We start from the raw sequence: 17,711 nt of genomic DNA, 5'->3' as shown, positions 1-17,711 counted from the left end.
CTGTTGAGTTGTTTCCCTCACACTTTGGAAGTGTCTTTCTTCCTTCTGGAGTGTTCTACTGTCCTTTGTGACAAGTTAGCCTTTCCTGAAGCTAGCTCTCCAGGGAAGTGAATAATTACATAGAAATACAAGGCTTAATTTGGCACCCGAGTAGGCGGGTGGGGGGGGAAGGGGTATATGGATTTCAACTGAGAATGTTTTAAGAAGAGTGAACAATGTTTTTAATGAGAAAAACAATCTTCAGTACAATTCAGTTTTATTTAACACACATATGTACACAGGGGCGTTCAGCACATATAGGATCTATTAAGTGGCAATGTCTTGAGAGGCAGACATTTTAATTCACTCGCTGTACACAGTTCAATCACTGCATTTTAAACTACCAGTGAAGCCACGTATGTCTCCACACGTACAAGGATGGGTCCAAATACAGTGCCACCGAAATCAATACAACACTAAAAAGCATACACTGGGATGACGATACAAAGTTTACCTCGGTGCTGAGAAGTCTAAGCTGTGATGAAATCTGGGACTAGAGTTGTCAAAATAGCCAAGGGGAGATCTGTGTTAACAAGAATGCAAATATTCACTCAGCAGTTAGAGATGTCGAGCCATCCAACATCATCCACCCAAGTTTTGTAAGAGTGATGTTCTACTGGCCAATGATGTTGGCTGTCCTTGCAGGCAGAATGTGGGACAGGCTGGCCCATGCTCACTGCCCAGATTGTTTTTACCCCAGGCCCTCACGGCTCTGCTTTGTTCCAGATTTCTGCGGAGCGGTCCATCGTGTATTTGGTGGCCTGCCTACCATCTCACATCTTTTCCCCAGTGCATTTTGTTTTACAAATCTCTCTATACTTTTACTTCATCATTCCAAAACAACTTTGTAGTCTAGAATAAATTAGTCCCTATTTAAGTTTACCAAGTAAACACGTGCTGGGTATCGAGAAGACTCAGGAGCCCGCTGGAAAAACCATGTGCCCCTTTTGTTTACCTCAGGTTTCTCTATCTATATCGAACACAACAGCATATTCACCAGACAAATAGAGCCTACGCTGTATATAGTTCTTTGTTTCTTCCTTGGAAACTACATATATAATCTTTATAAATACAATGTACATGCATGTGGCATAAATTCACTTTTGAAAGAACACCCAAAGTCTAAAACCAACGAACAGGAGAGGTTTGCCACCAATGGAAATAACGTACTTCGTATCAATAGGAAAGAGACGTTCCGGTGGTCTTAATTTCTTAACATGTTCTTTAAAAATCTGTTTCAGTAACAGATGTATCTGTTCCTGGACTGTGATCCTTTTGTTTTCCCCCTAGGTTACATAAACTCTGACAATATACGCTTTTCCAATTAAATGCTCCCATTATCATTTTGGTTCCTCTGTAAACTTCGCATCTTTTCTGTGAATAAATCATTTTCTGTGTTTGCACTTAATAAACCATTGTGCCCACCTAACCAACCAATCAACAACCAACCAAACAACCAAATCCCCAGCTATGTACAGATCAAGATTTGTTAGGAGCAATTCATACAAAATATTATTTTGTGGATTTTTTTTTCCATTACTGAGAATCAGCATAATTTGACATAAGAAGAGAGCAACCCACTTAAAGCTTACTTGGAAGTGTAATGAACACTCTCATTGCAATGTTTGCTCAAATTATTTGAGAGCCCTCACATTTTCTACATACTCCTGAATGCTTATGTCTTGGGTACCATTTTTCTAGGATACTTGTGTAAAAGAAATGCTGTCTTAGTTTTCCTTTAATTGATCAGTTCAAAGGCTGAATTGTAACTATTACATGATAACTGACGTAGGTCGTAGGCATGGGAACTGTGGGTCTGTAAGGTTTCTGGAGGGAAGGGGTAAGGTCTTTCTTGAAAGGACCTCTAGTAACAGACACAAGGGACTTCTTATTTAGGTATATGCTATGCTTCCAAACTCGATTCTTTATTATAAAAGTCCATTTAAGAGATTATAGTGACTGGATAATTATATTAACTAGATCATAAATAGTGATGATTTTTATTTTAAACTACTAAATATATTATTAAGCAGGATATGGGCATTTTAGAAGGCTGTCTGGGAAACTTTTTTTTTCTGTATTTTCTTTTTTTAAATATATTTTCTCAATGATCTCAAATCTGTTAGGTGTTAATCAAGAAGCAAGGGGTTAAACCCTAGGAAACTGGATTGAAGAGCTTCCTAGCAATCATGGGGCAAAAAAAAAGAAAAAAAAAACACCCAACCATGTAAACACAGAATCTTTTTGGTAAACAATGTATTTTAGGAAATCCAAAGGGAAATAACTTCGCTAATTAGGACTGCCACGTTACGTCAAAACCCAATGTCAAACGACCAGGGTCAAGCAGCACTTCAAGGTGGGGTTTAGCTCTAGGAACATGCTGATCTGGGCTGGGAATGCAATCACAGTGCTTCTGTGGAGACTTCTGGTGCACCAAGCCACAGGGGTGCTCCTAGGGACCGCGGGCACCCCCCACCCCCCAGGGGGGAAAACGACCTAATGTCCACACAAGGGCCGCTCCTGCAGGGCGGGGTGTGCATGCCTCTGGATCACAGGGGACACGACACGGGCGGGGGGGTCCGCCCCCCGAGGACTGTGTGGAGGTGACACAGCCTCGGCCGCGCCCCGGGGTGACACCGGCGTGGCAGGCACTGAGGAACGATCCGGGTGAGTAAGGACAGAGGAGTCTCGGCCTCCAGAGTGGACAGGGCTCGGATGCGGTCAGGGCAGCGGCCCCCAGCGCTAGACCATGAAGCGATGTTCCTTCCCGTCGTGGGCCATGAGGATGACGTTGCGGTTGGACGTCCAGATGAGCCGGGCCAGGCGGAGGGCGTTGTGCGAGCCGGGCGAGGCGGGCTGCACGGGCGGCACCTGGTAGGTTTTGATGCAGCGCAGCTGAGGGGCCGAGTTCAGCATGCCGATGCTTCCCAGCAGCGACGTGTTCATCTGGGGGGACACGGGGACACGAGAGCACGCGCGTCACTTACAGAACCCTCTCCCTTCCCTGCCGCGCGTCAGGGTAGAGTGACTCACGCCTCGGGTCACTCTCTGCCGGCCCCTGACTCCGGCTTGGCTGAGAGTCTGTTCTCAGCCCGGGCGGGGCGCCTCTCTCGGACCCGGAACCCTTGCGATGCTGTTACCGTGAAAGCATCCGCCCACAGGAATTTCACTCCGTGGGGAGCACCCGGCAGCAGGAAAGGCCATCAGTCTTTGAGGAGGGGGCTAAATTCCCGATGGTAACTGAACAGGCCCGGCAGTCTCTGGCGATGGTGGGCCCTTCCCGCGTCGCCACGGTGCTCCCCGCAGCCGGGAAGGACAAGTCCACCCAGACTCGACTGGGGACTCACGGCTTGTTCAAGGAAAAGCAGCAAAGTGGGCACATGCCTGGATCAAAGCTCAAAACGGAACCCCCTACCCCCTCCGCAGGTACCCACACTTCCCTCCTCACCTGCTTTCTTACGGTATTCAGTCTCTGGAAATCTCTAGTTCATTTCCAAGGGGAAACTGAGAATCAATTGCATCTTAACACTGTATCTGTGGCTCACTGTTTCACTGCCACGCTGAAGGCAGAATACTTTTAACACCTTATTGGCCATATGTTTTTAATCAGCTGATTTGCTTTTGGGTGGCTTTTGGGGATTGGATTTGAATGTTAAGTTCTCTTAATCCATCCACATTGGTGAAAAATAACATGGAAATTACGGCCCGTGAACAAACCATGCATTCCGGTCAAAGTGTGAATACTAAATGGCGGGTATCTCAGGGAGCCTGAGCAACGGGGTCACAGGAATCCGGTAGATTCTACATACTACTTGACGTCTTTTTAATACACATCTTTTGTGCTATTGCAAATCACATGGAAAGCGTAGAGCACGTAAGAAAAGAGGTCTCAAAAATATTAGTCTTCTTTGCACTAATTTTCATTTCCAACTCTTCTCTCCAGTATAACCATCGTCTAAACGCAGAAGATTCTGGGGTTTTTGTGTGAAGCATGCAGATTATGGACACAAATGCTTGACACACGAAACCTTGGCAAATCCTAGGACATTTAAGATGTGTTATTGCTGATATCATGCTCTGCATTTGGATCAGTGCAAAATATAAGCCATTCTTTTTTCTGGCCCTTCTCAGCAGCACGATGGTGTCAGAGGGCGTAAATCATGGCATCTCTAGCAGGATGCATGCAGGCTCCACTGACATTTTCACAATTTAAATCATCTTGAGTAATAACCCTTTTAAGATGACTAATGTTACTGATTTTCCTGCATTAATAATAGTGCCGAACACAACACAGAGGTGAAAAAAAATCACTAGTGTACGAGGTCACATTTTAAAACCAAATGTATGGTTATCATTAACTCTTTCTGTTAAAGTTAACATTTAAAGTCAGACAGTACCTTACTGTCCTTCTCCAAAAACTTCTTCCCTTGCTTCCTTCCCTTTTCCCAAGAACTCCATACAAGACAAAAATCAATGTCTTGTTGCTTTCTGAGGGTTCCCAGATATTTTATATATGAATAACGGTGGTGAGCATGATTTGATGGCTCTCGCTTGTACAGAAAGTAACAGTACATGATAATTGAGTTCTTTAATAGAACAGATCCAAATGACCCAGAAAATTGGTGGTTAAAATTAACTGGTATCAACAGGCATACTGTGTTTAAAAAAAAAAAAAAAATCTCATTTCTCAGTTGATAAATAGCTACAAAGGAGTTTTCATTCTTTATGGATTTTCTATGAAAATATGGATGACGCCTGAGTTCTGCTGGTGGCTCAAAATGCTAAGGGTGCCCAATAGGCTCAGACACTTCCTTATTTTTACTTCTTTCCTTCAAAATTTAGCCACATAGAAGAATTGGGTTGAGGGCCAAAGAGAGAGGGAGAGAGTACCTTACAGAAATGCTACCAATGGAAAACTTCAACAAGAAGTCCATCATTGTGCCTGGCATCTCCTTCTGAGCTGAGCCATCCCATGAATGACTGATAAACCATTTGATAAACTGATGGATAAATGCCTTCGGAAGGGTCACACAGCCTTCCTGCGGTAGAACAGCTGAATGAAATTCCACACGGCGCAGCACTGTTACAGCTGCGTGCCCCTGGAAGGACGAGGACCTCAGGGTCACTCTAACGTGCTGTTCCTCAGACCATCCTTACCTTGTGACCTCTTCTGAAGACAGATAACCTGAAGTAGGAAGGGTGAGTATTCATCTTCCCAATAAGCTCAGCTAAAGAACGCTCACTGAGACAATGAACCGTTTTGTTATTGGATATTAGTATTTTCTTGACCAGTGACAGGCTTACAAACTATGGGAAAGGGCAGTTTGAGCCTCAAATAAATAAAAACTACCTGGGATTAGAGTATTTTTTGGTAACACTGAATTTTTTCTTGATTACAAGGACAATAAATACTCATTGTGGAACATTTAAATAATAGAAGTAGAAGAGAGAAAGCAAAAATCCCCCCAAATCTTACTTCCTAGAGACAATCACTAACATTTTGGTAAACTTCTTTCTAGACCTCCAAATATATGTACATGTCAGAGGCAGATTTAAGGAGTTTTACGTAAATAGGCTCGAATTAAAAGGCAGTTTCACAATCTGCCTTTTTCATTCAACAAAACGTTGATGCTGATGGCCACAGATTTATAGCATCCTTTAAAAAAATTTTTTTTTAATGTTTATTTATTTTTGAGAGAGACAGAGAGAGACAGAGAGAACGTGAGTGGGGGAGAGGCAGAGAATCCAAAGGGAGACACAGAATCGGTAGCAGGCTCCAGGCTCTGTGCTGTCAGCCCAGAGCCAGACGTGGGGATCGAATGACATCATGACCAGAGCCGAAGTCAGATGCTTAACTGACTGAGCCACCCAGATGCCCCTACAGCACCCTTTTTAAAGGGCTGAATAGTGTTCCATTCTATGATGGAATACATAAAAATAAGTGAAACCACTATCCATCTAATTTATTTTTAGCATTTCTGAAAGAGGATATTCACTAGGTGTAGGATAGTGGTGAAATTTAGGTGAGAGAACCGTGGCCGTATTTGATTTCATTACTCAATTCCCCTTGCTCAAATGTGAATAGATACCCTGACATGAAATATTCAACTTGGAGGAATATGTAGCTGGAGAATCAAAGGGCTTAGAAGGCTGCTTGATGACATCATTCAGTAGCTGAGTTTGTAAATAACAAAAATGCAACGTTGGTTTTTCCCTTCCCTTTAGAAAGAATGCTTCACCAAACCAGTCCCGTGAAGATTATTTTCTGAACACATAGAAACACATACAGATGTAATTCATCAAAACAGGAAGTGTTTTAATGCAATTCTCAGTGTAAGTAATGCTGCACACAAACCTTTTACTAAGTCTCACTTGAGTAATTATCCAACCGATATTTCTCATTAACACTCATTTCTCAGCAAAGATTTTAATAGCTCATAGCTTTTGTAAGGTCCTGTATTAATAAGACTTCATTAAGTTTTCAAAATATATTACAGTACATTTACTGGAATAATATAAAAGTATCATCATACATCACTAGAACTAAACAATATGTATCTAAATAAATCAGCAAAGCCTATTTTGGGAAAGCAGTGGGAGATCCACCATTGCTGTCTGGACTCCCTTTAATTTAAATCAACCCCCCTAGGGGCGCCTGGGTGGCGCAGTCGGTTAAGCGTCCGACTTCAGCCAGGTCACGATCTCGCGGTCCGTGAGTTCGAGCCCCGCGTCGGGCTCTGGGCTGATGGCTCGGAGCCTGGAGCCTGTTTCCCATTCTGTGTCTCCCTCCCTCTCTGCTCCTCCCCCGTTCATGCTCTGTCTCTCTCTGTCCCAAAAATAAATAAATGTTGAAAAAAAAAATTAAAAAAAAAATATAAATCAACCCCCCTATACGAATACTCTGGAAGAGGTTTTATTGTATTTTCTTGATAAAAGCGGACATGTTTCTGTGCTTTCCGCTTAAATTTCAAGACCAAACTGGGTATTAATTTAAGACATGGGTTGCATTTTCCATCCTGACATTGGGTTTAGAGGCAAAAAGACCTGGGTGTTGCCTGAGCAGTCCCCGTGCTCTGTGCGTGGGACACCCACGTGTGCGGACAGCACAATGAGCGTGTGCACCAAGGAAGTGCGCTGTGGCCCCCCTGCGCGCACCGCCACACGCAGAGGCACGGGTTAAAGTGTCCTCAGCAAAGCCCAGAGGCAGCAGCAGGAGCCCGAAGAGGGGAAGTGGAGGATGAGAAGAGGTATCTCGCAAAGCTACCATCTCCGTAATGAATGAGCTTCAGCTCTGAGGTAAGAAAGGATGCTAACCATAAATCCCTCAGTGCACTAGGCAGGAATGTGGATACAAGTAGAAAAAACAAAAAAATCAAGGAAGGGATGAACACATCCAAAGAGAACCTTGAGTAGCTAGATAAGGGAAAAAACATTCGTCATGCAGAAATTCAGGAAAATATCGGCAACAGCTTCAAATCTGGCGAAGGTAGGAGGTGTTCCTTTATATAACAAATGTCACGTTCTGAGGAAGTCACGTTGAACAAAACAAAAAGACTTGTGTTTGTGTATTCCAAAGAAGACAACGTGGACAAACACAAGGTCCTTGAAAGCAGGGACTTGGGACTGGCTGACTCCGTACCCCTGAAGCACTGGCCAGCACCCGGCGCTTTGGTGCCCAGGAGATGTTTTGAACGAATGTGGAGCTTTACGTGAACACTCGTCTGGGATTCCAAGGGCACAGGGAAGAGCAGAAACTGTGTGTCAAAGTACAGGTGGTGTGCAGAGACCACCGTGTGGAAAACACGCTTGGTGGGGAAACCCTTTAAGGAAGCATTGGTGCGAGGGTCACTCTACGGACGCCTAAGGGGCTCGCCGTGGGGCTGCTGGCAGCGCTAACCACGGGTCCCACGGTAGCCACTGGGGTATTCGGGCACCGGGGAGGCCGCCGAGGAAGAGAGTTTAATAGGAGCCAATTAAGATGCGGGAGCTATATTCTGGGAGAAAAGATAATGAGAAAACAAACTGGAAAACGAAATCAAATGAAGAGTAGGGAAAAGTCTGTGACAGATTTGGAAGTTGTCACGGTTTAATAGTATGTTGTGAATTAAGCAATTTATTGTATCTGTTTTACATTTTATTAGCTATTGATTTTTTAAAAACCATCGTCAAGTTGTGCTGAAGTCTTATTTAAACTTTTTTTTTTTTTTTTTTTTTTTTAGCTTTCAAGGCAATAAACTGAATCTCATAAAACATACGTGCATTTTAGGAGAGTAAAGGTAATAACAAAATTTTAAATTGGCTTTTCATCGGGGAGGGAGTTGGTAATGTTAAAATTTTTTTTTTTTACCAATTATCAGGAGTAAGGTAATTAAAAAGATGGAATGGAGATTAATTTTTGAGGCTAAAACAAGTTCTACTGTAAAAATTAGGCGCTCAAAGTTAATAGGCATTTTAGTCACAGTTAAACACAGGCATCCTCATGAACTGCCACTCAATGATCTCGGGGTTTTGGTTTTTTTGTTTGTTTAAAAATCTTTTTTAATGCTTATTTCATTTTTGAGAGGCAGAGAGGAGAGAGAGAGAGAAAGAACCAGCAGGAGAGGAGCAGAGAGACAGGGGGACAGAGGACCCAAAGCGGGCACTATGCTGACAGCAGACAGCCCGACACGGGGCTCGAACGCGCTAACACGGAATCATGACCTGAGCCAAAGTTGGACACTTAACTGAACCAGCCAGGTGCCCCGACACTCGGGGTTTTGAAAATGTTTTGATAGTTCAGGAATGAAGAGCATTATGTGGGAAATTCAGAACGCAAACAGATGAGATAATATAGACGGGATATGAAGCTACTACTCGCTGCCTTCTCCCTGGCCTCTGCCCTGCTGGGGTTGCCCGCATCCTTGGGCAGCACCTCCCTGGCCCCGTGCCTTTCCGGCCGGGCCCCCAGGCATGCCGTGCCCTGGCTTACCACTGAAAGGCTGCTCCTGCTTTCTCTCCCTAAATACCCACTCTGCCCTCCCCTTACCATCCAGCCCTTACTCAGCATGACCCTGTCTCAGTTCGGATGTCACCTCCTCTGTGAATCTGTCCCACAACCTTATTCTCAGGCTCCCCTCTGTATTGTAACTGCTTGCTTATTTACAGACTGCAAGCCCTGTGAGAGCAGACCCCACCCCCACCTCCAGATTGCTAACTGTATTCTCAGCGCACCCTGCATGCTGGCATGTAGCACATAAGCAGTCAGCAATAACATGTGATATTTGTTGAAAGAAGCGGGGAGGGCGGGCAGAACAGGAAGCCTTTCGTAGCAAAAGCAAACATACAGTATACCCTAGGACCCTGTAGCATCTACACGTACCTGCCAGAAAGAAATGTGGCTGTCCGTATTTGAGTAGGTGGCAAGATATCGTCCATCAGGAGCAAAGGCCACTGCAGTGATTGGTCCCTTGTGTCCATGGATCGTCTAAAATAAAAGTCAGGGTCATTAACGGTCTGCATTCCACAGAACTGTTACACATACACATGCAAATGCATTCAATGTTGAACAAGTTATGCCATGGAGATTAGATACTGTTATGATCCTTATTTATAAAATTAGGTGAGAAAAATAGGAAAAGCAACGAAAGTTCTCCCACTGATATATCCAAGGGCTTTCTTTAATCTTGTTCTGAAGAAGCTACCTGTCTCTGCATTGGGAGGACAGCGTGAGTCCAATGGAAAAGCATATATTAACAGACGAACCAATATGTTAATTTACTTATGTCCATTAGAGGGAAGAATTTTACTTAATTAGGAACCTCACTCATCTGAAATGAAAAACAATCAAAGCTGCATCGTAATATCCCTCTTCTGAAAGGAGTTAAAAACTATAATTTCAACCCTTAATAATTATACATTTTTCATGTTTTACGCTTCATTTCCCACCAATAACACTGGGCTTAAATGCACTTGGCTACAATTAGTAAACATACATACACGTACCTGTTGGGAGGTTTGAACACATACAGAAATCAAATACTATTACAGACAAGTTAACTGGGATCATTTTGAGCCTTTGCCAAATAGCTATCATTGATTTAACCATGAACTGAAAAAAAAGGGAGTTGTGTTTTAGACTACATCTATGATGAAAGGTCTTTACTAATAAAAAATGATACTCAACTTTAATGATATTGTCATTAAAAACACTGGCATACTAAGCAAATTAGCATAATATTGTATTAATGTCCTTTTACTCAACTATGGAAGATCATACCTCGACCACATTAACCAATATTCAGTCTGCTTACAAGCTATGGGTTGGTCTCCTCCCTCTGTCTGGAAAGGAATGGGGAAATATGTTCCCTTCAATGGAGACACTACTAGGAAGGTTTATCTCCATCTATTTTTTTTAATGTTTTTATTTTATTTATTTTGACGGGGGGAGGGGCAGAAAGGGAGAGAGAGGATCCCAAGCAGGCTCCACGCTCATTTTGGAGCCCGGTGTGGGACTTGATCTCATGACCCTGAGCTCATGACCTGGGCCAAAATCAAGAGTTGGACACTTAACCAACGGAGACACCCGGGCACCGCCTCTTTTTTAATGAACAATTGTGAGCCTTGAGTCTCAGTGGGAACATCAGGCGCATTATGTAGCTCAGCCCCATATATGTGGTAAATTTCAGTAAGAATCTTCTTATAGTTCATAGCTGAGTGACTAAAAGGAGGGAAGGAGGGAGGAGTGGGGATACAAGCCCATTTCTCAGTGCTCTTTGGATTTTGTTCTTTTCTGTCACTAGACTTTCAGGGCACTGTGGGATCCAAAATAATGCCCGGTTTTCAACACTCAGAGAAAACATGTTACACTGCAAAGCCCTGGGCTTCAGGCTGGCAGAGAACACTGCTCTGAGTCAGGCTGTCTGGCTTGCCTTTGGGTTCTACTACTTACACACTGAAGGACCTAGGGCACATGATGTGAGTTACTTAACCTCAGGGTACCATGTCTAGAAAGCAGGAATGATGATGATGATGTTGATAATACCTGCCTCAAAGAGCTCTGTGAAGATTCAATGAGTTACTATATATGTAGCATTCTGTGCAATGATGGCATATAATAAGGATCCAATAAGTAATATTAATGTTTGTGTTACTCCTCCTTACTTAAAGATGACAGACGTTTGAAAGGTGCTAAGGGAGTAGATCTTAAACGTTCTCATCAACAAAAAAGAAATGGTAATTACGTGACAAGACGGAAGTGTTGGCCAATGCTATGGTGGTAATCACTTTCCAACGTATAAGTGTATCAAACCATCACATGGGCACCTGTAACATCTACAATGTCATATGTCAATTATATGTCAATAAGCTGGGAAAAAATGATAAGACAAATATAATCACAAAACTGGATTACTTGAGTATACAATTTAATCGGGAGGGGGGGAGGCCCTTACCATATATCCCAGAATCAGTATCAGTTAGCATGCTAAGGTAGCCTAGAAACAGATTTCATTTCATTAAACATTTTATTAAACAGATATGGCAACTATCCATGGTGCTAGGCTCCTAATGTGGTGCTAATTGAGCAACAAGGTGAGCCTGCTGAATAATTATCCTGCCACCTACCCTAAAATGAAAATTATTGCGGAAGAGGGTAAAAAGTTAACCAATTAAAAGGGAAAAAATGACCGTTCTCACTGACTAGGTCAATTTACTGAGATCACTGGAAAGCATCTTTAATTGGTTTTTAAAATCAAGATTCAGTTCTGCTAAAAACCTGAAATTCTGTGGGCCAATTTAAAGCTATGTCACGGTTAAGATAGTAAAAGGCCTCGCTTTAAGACAGAGGTTGCAAACTGAAGACCCTTAGGTTCAGCCTAATCTGAAACCAGATTGGAGATGTGTTTGGCTTGGGCTGAAAAATGTTTTTAAAAAAAAATTTTTTTTTTAATGTTTATTTATTTTTGAGACAGAGAGAGCCAGAGCATGAACGGGGGAGGGTCAGAGAGAGAGGGAGACACAGAATCTGAAGCAGGCTTCAGGCTCTGAGCTGTCAGCACAGAGCCCGACGCGGGGCTCGAACTCACGGACCGCGAGATCATGACCTGAGCCGAAGTTGGACGCCCAACCGACTGAGCCACCCAGGCGCCCCTGAAAAATGTTTAAAAAAAGTTTTCTGAGCTCATATTCTAACTCATCAGATATCACATAAAATCAAGATTTCTGGCCTCTCTTGAAAGACTGAAAGCTCTGGTGATCCTGGGCCTTTGTGTGCATGTGGCCACGAGAGACAGGGATGAGCAGAGGTGGCCCTTCAGTCTGGACACTTGTCCTCCCTTTTACCAATTCAATTCCTCCTGTGCTGCTAATGCCCACTGCCTGGCTCCCTTATTTCCTGCCCGGTGTCTCATGGAATTGAGTGCTACCCTCCCATTAACAAAACTTGATTCAAGGGGATGCCTGGGTGGCCCAGTTAGTTAAGCGTCCGACTTCAGCTCAGGTCACGATCTCGCGGTTCGTGAGTCTGAGCCCTGCGTTGGGCTCTGTGATGACAGCACGGAGCCTAGATCCTGCTTTGGATTCCGTGTCACCCTCTCTCTCTGCCCCGATCCCGCTCATGGTCTCTCTCTCTGTCTCTCTCTCAAATAAATAAGACATTAAAAAAATTTTAAGAATACTTGATTCGAAATAGTTTCTTCCACAAGAAACAAAAAGTATTGGTGAGGATGTGGGGAAAAAGGAACCTTTGCTACAGTGTGGTGGGAAATGGAAATTGGCACAGCCACTATGGAAACCAGTATCTCCATACTCCTCAAAAAATTAGAAACAGAAATACTATATGATTCAATAATTCTACTACTGGGCATTTACCTAAATTAAAATACCAATGCAAAAAGATATATGCACCCTTATGTTTATTGCAGCATTATTTGCAATAGCTAAGGTATAGAAAGCAACCTAAGAATCCATCAATAAATGGATAAGGAGAATGTGGTGTATACACACACACACACACACACACACACACACACACACACACACGAATATTACACAGCCATCAAAAAAAAAAAAGAAGATGAGAATGTGTCATTTGTGACAACATAGATGGACCTAGAGGGCATTATGCTAAGTGAAATGAGTTAGACTGAAAAAGACAAATACTGTGTGATTTCACTCACACGTGGAATCAAAAAAAAATATGACCGGGGCGCCTGGGTGGCCGACTGCAGCCAGGTCGCGATCTCGCGGTCTGTGAGTTCGAGCCCCGCGTCAGGCTCTGGGCTGATGGCTCGGAGCCTGGAGCCTGCTTCCGATTCTGTGTCTCCCTCTCTCTCTGCCCCTCCCCTGTTCATGCTCTGTCTCTCTCTGTCCCAAAAATAAATAAAACGTTAAAAAAAAATTAAAAAAAAAATATGACCAAACAAAAAAGCAGCAGCATCAGATCTGTAAACACAGAGAACAAACTGACGGCTGCCAGCAGGCAGGGGGTGGAGGGATGGGCAAAATGCGTGAAGTGGGGGGTGGGAGATCCAGGCTTCCAGCTACGGAATAGATATGTCACAGGAATGAAGCGCACAGCACAAGGAGTATAGTCGATGATGCTGTGATAGTGGTGTGTGGTGACCGGTGGCAGTTATGCTTGTGGTGAGCACGGCATAATGTATACATCTGTGGAATCATGATGTTGTACGCCTGGACACGTAACATTATGCGGCAACTCTACTGGGAAAACAAATCCAAAAGGCCAAAACAGTTACTTCTATGCTTCCGGGGTCCTGGTATGCATCTAAAAGTGTGAGTAGACTAAAGGCTCCTCTAAGAAAAGCTGGCCCTTCCTTCAGGGCCCGCAGAGCCCTCTAGAAGTGCATGACCCTCCTCCTGGCGTTTGGGCCCCTAACGCTCAACACAGAATGCCAACCCTGCCTCCTTCAGATTAGCATCTCTTCTTAATCAGCGACCAGTGAGTTGGCAACAGTGAAGTGGCCATAAACCGGCAGGTCCGAAGGAGGTCCCAACCCAGTGGTCACATTAATGTACCTCTCTGTGAGATGAGGTTCGCCCTGAGGTAAAGGCAGAAAGCCAGACACACAGGCTCCTTCAGAAAAGTGTTCACGAAAACGTTTTCACATAACTTCTACTTTTACAGAGGGCTGCTATTTAAAACATCCACTCCAAGATTACTTCTGTGTCAGCTGAGGACATCCTTCATTATGTTATCCAGTGTCTCTAACAGAAGATCCTGTGAATTAAATGTCATCTTGGACTGTTCTGCCAGTAAAATGTTTGTCTTTCCAGATAAATGTTGTTGCTTTCCTTTCTCATGTAACAATAATTACATAATTGTAACATGTCCTTGCTTTACTGCCAGGAAGTCCTGAGCTGAACGCATGCTCCTGCTGGGTGCACGGGGTGGGGGGGGTGGGGATCAGTACTTTTTCTGGCACTGTTCTGTTTCCATGTATTGTTGTTGAGGCCGCCCTGGATACTAAGCTTCATTTGTTAGTTTCCTTAGTCTGGGCAAAGGGGGACTACACTGTAGATCAGAACACACACACACACACACACACACACACAACATGGTAAGACACTGTCGGCTGCCCCGCAGGGCATCTTACAGGAACCCAGAAGAAACCACGGAGTGCTGCCTGCAGCGTCCGCTTGGAGACCCGTGGTGGAGCAAGAAAGCAAGTGCCACTCGGGGTCCTCAGGGAAGGAGGGAAGTGAGTTCATTACAACCTCAGCCTAAGAGGTGCTTCAGAACCTCAGTGTCATGGAAATGATGCCATTGTCTTTTGTTCAGAATCTCTGAACTTCTCAGATCTGTGCAGGCAACAGCTGAATGGACTTTAACCTCGCTTCCTTCCGGCAAGGGAGATGTAGCTGTTTGGGGATCACACAGAGCCAGTGAGGGCTTGGGATGGGGCCCACCCAGTGGCTGGGATCTTAAATGCTAAACTGTACAGAATGCTTCCCCAAACAACAGGTTTCAAAACAAAAGGAGGCTTGGTCTACTTTTTACATGCGAATGGGTATCGTGTCTTGTTCTATTCTTTAGTCAAAAGAAATTGCTGTCTTGAAAAGACAGAAATGGAATATAAAGAAATTAATCTAATTCAAGAAGTGCTACGAACAATAAAAGAAATCAAACAATAACCCCTGGCAGGAGACAGTGCTGAATTGGTAAACATCCTTCCGTCTTTCTTACCGAAGAAAAGGAGCTGAGAGGCAGGATTGATAATAATGAGGAGTATGTGCACTGGCCTAGCAGTTTTAACAGGCAGTCGCAGCGTACTCCTCGAAGAAACAGAATTAACCGTCCTGCACAGAGGAGAAGAGGCACACATTTCACAAATGATTAGGTCAGCATCAACAGAAGCTAGGACTGTCTAGGATACTTTCTTTAAAATTGCGCTTTACAGGGTCTGTCTCTTCCTGGAGTGTTTTGGATATTTGGCTTTCAAACGACAAGTTTGAGAACTGATGCCGAAAGGTAGCACTCTATCACACCCACATGAGGGACTGAACAAGACCAAAGAGAACATTTTGTATTTATTTGCAGGTTTCACCACTTTTTTAAAGGGGGGGAGGAAACCCAACCACACAAAATACTTTCCTACTTTTGACATAAATTGCGAAGGAAAGGTTTCCTAAGGTAGGTGAAGTTGTGTTATCATGAGCACCGTAAGAAGGGAAAGGTTTTTGGTTTTTGTTTTGTTTACGGGGGAAAGGTTATGAAGTTCGGACCATGCACCTCATAGGAAATGTCCTAAAATGACCTGGAAGATAAAAGAACCTGGACAGCACTGTCACAGCCTCACCCAAGACCTGTGGGACGGAGAGGGAAGGAGACCGCATTGGCTGTAGGCCTCTGGTGGGACCGCACGGTGAGCTTCAGATTCGGATAGGCAGTTGTGGGGCTCTCGGTCCGTTAAGTGCCTGACTCTTGATTTCAGCTCAGGTCATGATATGCTAGTTTGTGAGACTGAGTCCCGTCTAGGGCTCCACACTCAGTGGATATTGGTATTCTCTCTCTCTGCCCCTCCCCGGCTTGCATGCATGTGTGTGCACTGTCTCTCTCAAAATAAATAAAGAAGCTTAAAAAAAAAGACAGTTGTGATTTGGGGGTGCCTGAAAGGTCTACTGAGCTGGAAGTATGTCCCTAGTTGGCTGCACGTGGTCTCTGAAATTTCTACAAATCCAATGAAGCTCTTGGCTGAGGGATTTCCCCTAGAATGTGCTCTGGTAGAGAACAGGGTGAACATGCTTTGTTGGGGTACCAACATGGCGGAGATCCTCAGTTTAAGGGGACCCTGAAGGAAGCGTGTGTGTGGAGACAGGAAAACAGGCTGGAGGTGAGCCACACAGTCAGGGAAGTGAGTACCTAGGAAGTGAGGATCCGCCCCGAAAAGAAAAGGAGAGTGATACCAAAGGCTTACAAATACCTACACGTTCCTGGTGCTGGTTCTTCTTAAGGATAACAAGCAATGCCCAGGGCGGCTCAGGACACGTTCACCTCTGCATCCAAAGCACCAGCCCCTACAGTTGACTTCTCTTACAGACGGTGCCAGAGTCAGAAAAGGGCAGATAAGGACAGAGGGCCAGGGTCTGACGTGCAGGCCTTTCTGACATCCCAATACTGAAGGCCACTGATTTCATGGCTGACTGGCAGGGAGGTAACAGCTCAAGGCCAAGAGAAGACGAAGACATCACTGGGACTGACAGCTTGGTTTGTTACGCAAGGCAAAGACTCATCAAAAAAGAGCCATTTCAAAAGAGTTAAGAAGTTAAGAGTTAATTACACTGGAGAAAAAACTCCCTCTTTCTTTTCTCTGAAGCAACCAATTTGTGAAAATGTTATTATATATTCAAGGTTCAAATGCTCAAGGAAACAAACAATCCAGGCAGAGTATGCCATTAAACAAAAAGTTTCATCTATGACCACGCAGAAGACCCAAGTAAAATTTAATTACTGCTACGAACGAAGCCTTTTCCAGCCTTTTTGTGTGTGGGCTCTTAAGGCCAGGTGATGTTGCCTAGAACACTGAAAGGTCACCCCTTCTTTTCTGTATGTGAACAGGGCTGCTTAAAGCAGGCCAGACAGAGGAACATCTATTCGGTTTGCAAGTATCTCTAGAGAAGATTCTAAACCCCTGAGGACGCTTTTCTGTGTTTAACAATGTGTTTTGTCAGGAAATTTCTCCTTATATCAAATCTAAATCCAAAATGCTACAGTGTGAGCCTGCTCCCTCTTGCTGTGGCCTCACAGAGGCGGAGACCAGACAGCTGTCTATCGGCAGGATAACCTTTTATAGACTTGAGGGCTGTTACAGCAACTTGCTCCTTTGTTACTCATTCTCTCTTTTCGGGATGTAAAAAAAAAAAAAAAAAACAACAACCCAACCAACGAAACAAACCTCAGTGACTATAAGATTTCAAGTTTCATTTTCCAACTTTTTAATCATGTCTGTGGCTTTTCCTTAAACTCCCTCCAAGCTTTCCAATCACGCCATCGTAGTGTTGGATGGTATTAAGGGCCACCTTACCAAAATGAACAAATCAGGAGACTATAGATGCTGGAGAGGATGTGGAGAAACGGGAACCCTCTTGCACTGTTGGTGGGAATGCAAATTGGTGCAGCCGCTCTGGAAAGCAGTGTGGAGGTTCCTCAGAAAATTAAAAATAGACCTACCCTATGA

General features: G+C 44.0%; 1 protein-coding gene across 4 annotated transcripts in view; it reads right to left on the bottom strand.

Annotated features, from left to right (window-relative positions):
- Window positions 1-239: 239 nt before the first annotated feature.
- Window positions 240-17,711, bottom strand: part of WDR7 (WD repeat domain 7) — a 363,164-nt gene continuing 345,692 nt past the window's right edge. For all 4 annotated transcript variants that reach the window (XM_047827887.1, XM_047827884.1, XM_047827883.1 and 1 more), the window contains 2 exons: window positions 9,398-9,502; window positions 240-2,985 (listed from right to left, as the gene is read on the bottom strand). In XM_047827887.1, coding sequence (XP_047683843.1) covers window positions 2,782-2,985; window positions 9,398-9,502 — 309 coding nt within the window. In that variant the 3' untranslated portion in view covers window positions 240-2,781. The remainder of the gene's footprint in view (window positions 2,986-9,397; window positions 9,503-17,711) is intronic.

The sequence above is a fragment of the Prionailurus viverrinus genome, chromosome D3 (genome assembly GCF_022837055.1).
Source record: "Prionailurus viverrinus isolate Anna chromosome D3, UM_Priviv_1.0, whole genome shotgun sequence".
In the NCBI taxonomy this organism is placed as follows: domain Eukaryota; kingdom Metazoa; phylum Chordata; class Mammalia; order Carnivora; family Felidae; genus Prionailurus; species Prionailurus viverrinus.
The sequence above is the reverse complement of the archived record's forward strand: the minus strand, read 5'-3'. Positions and strand labels throughout refer to the sequence as shown.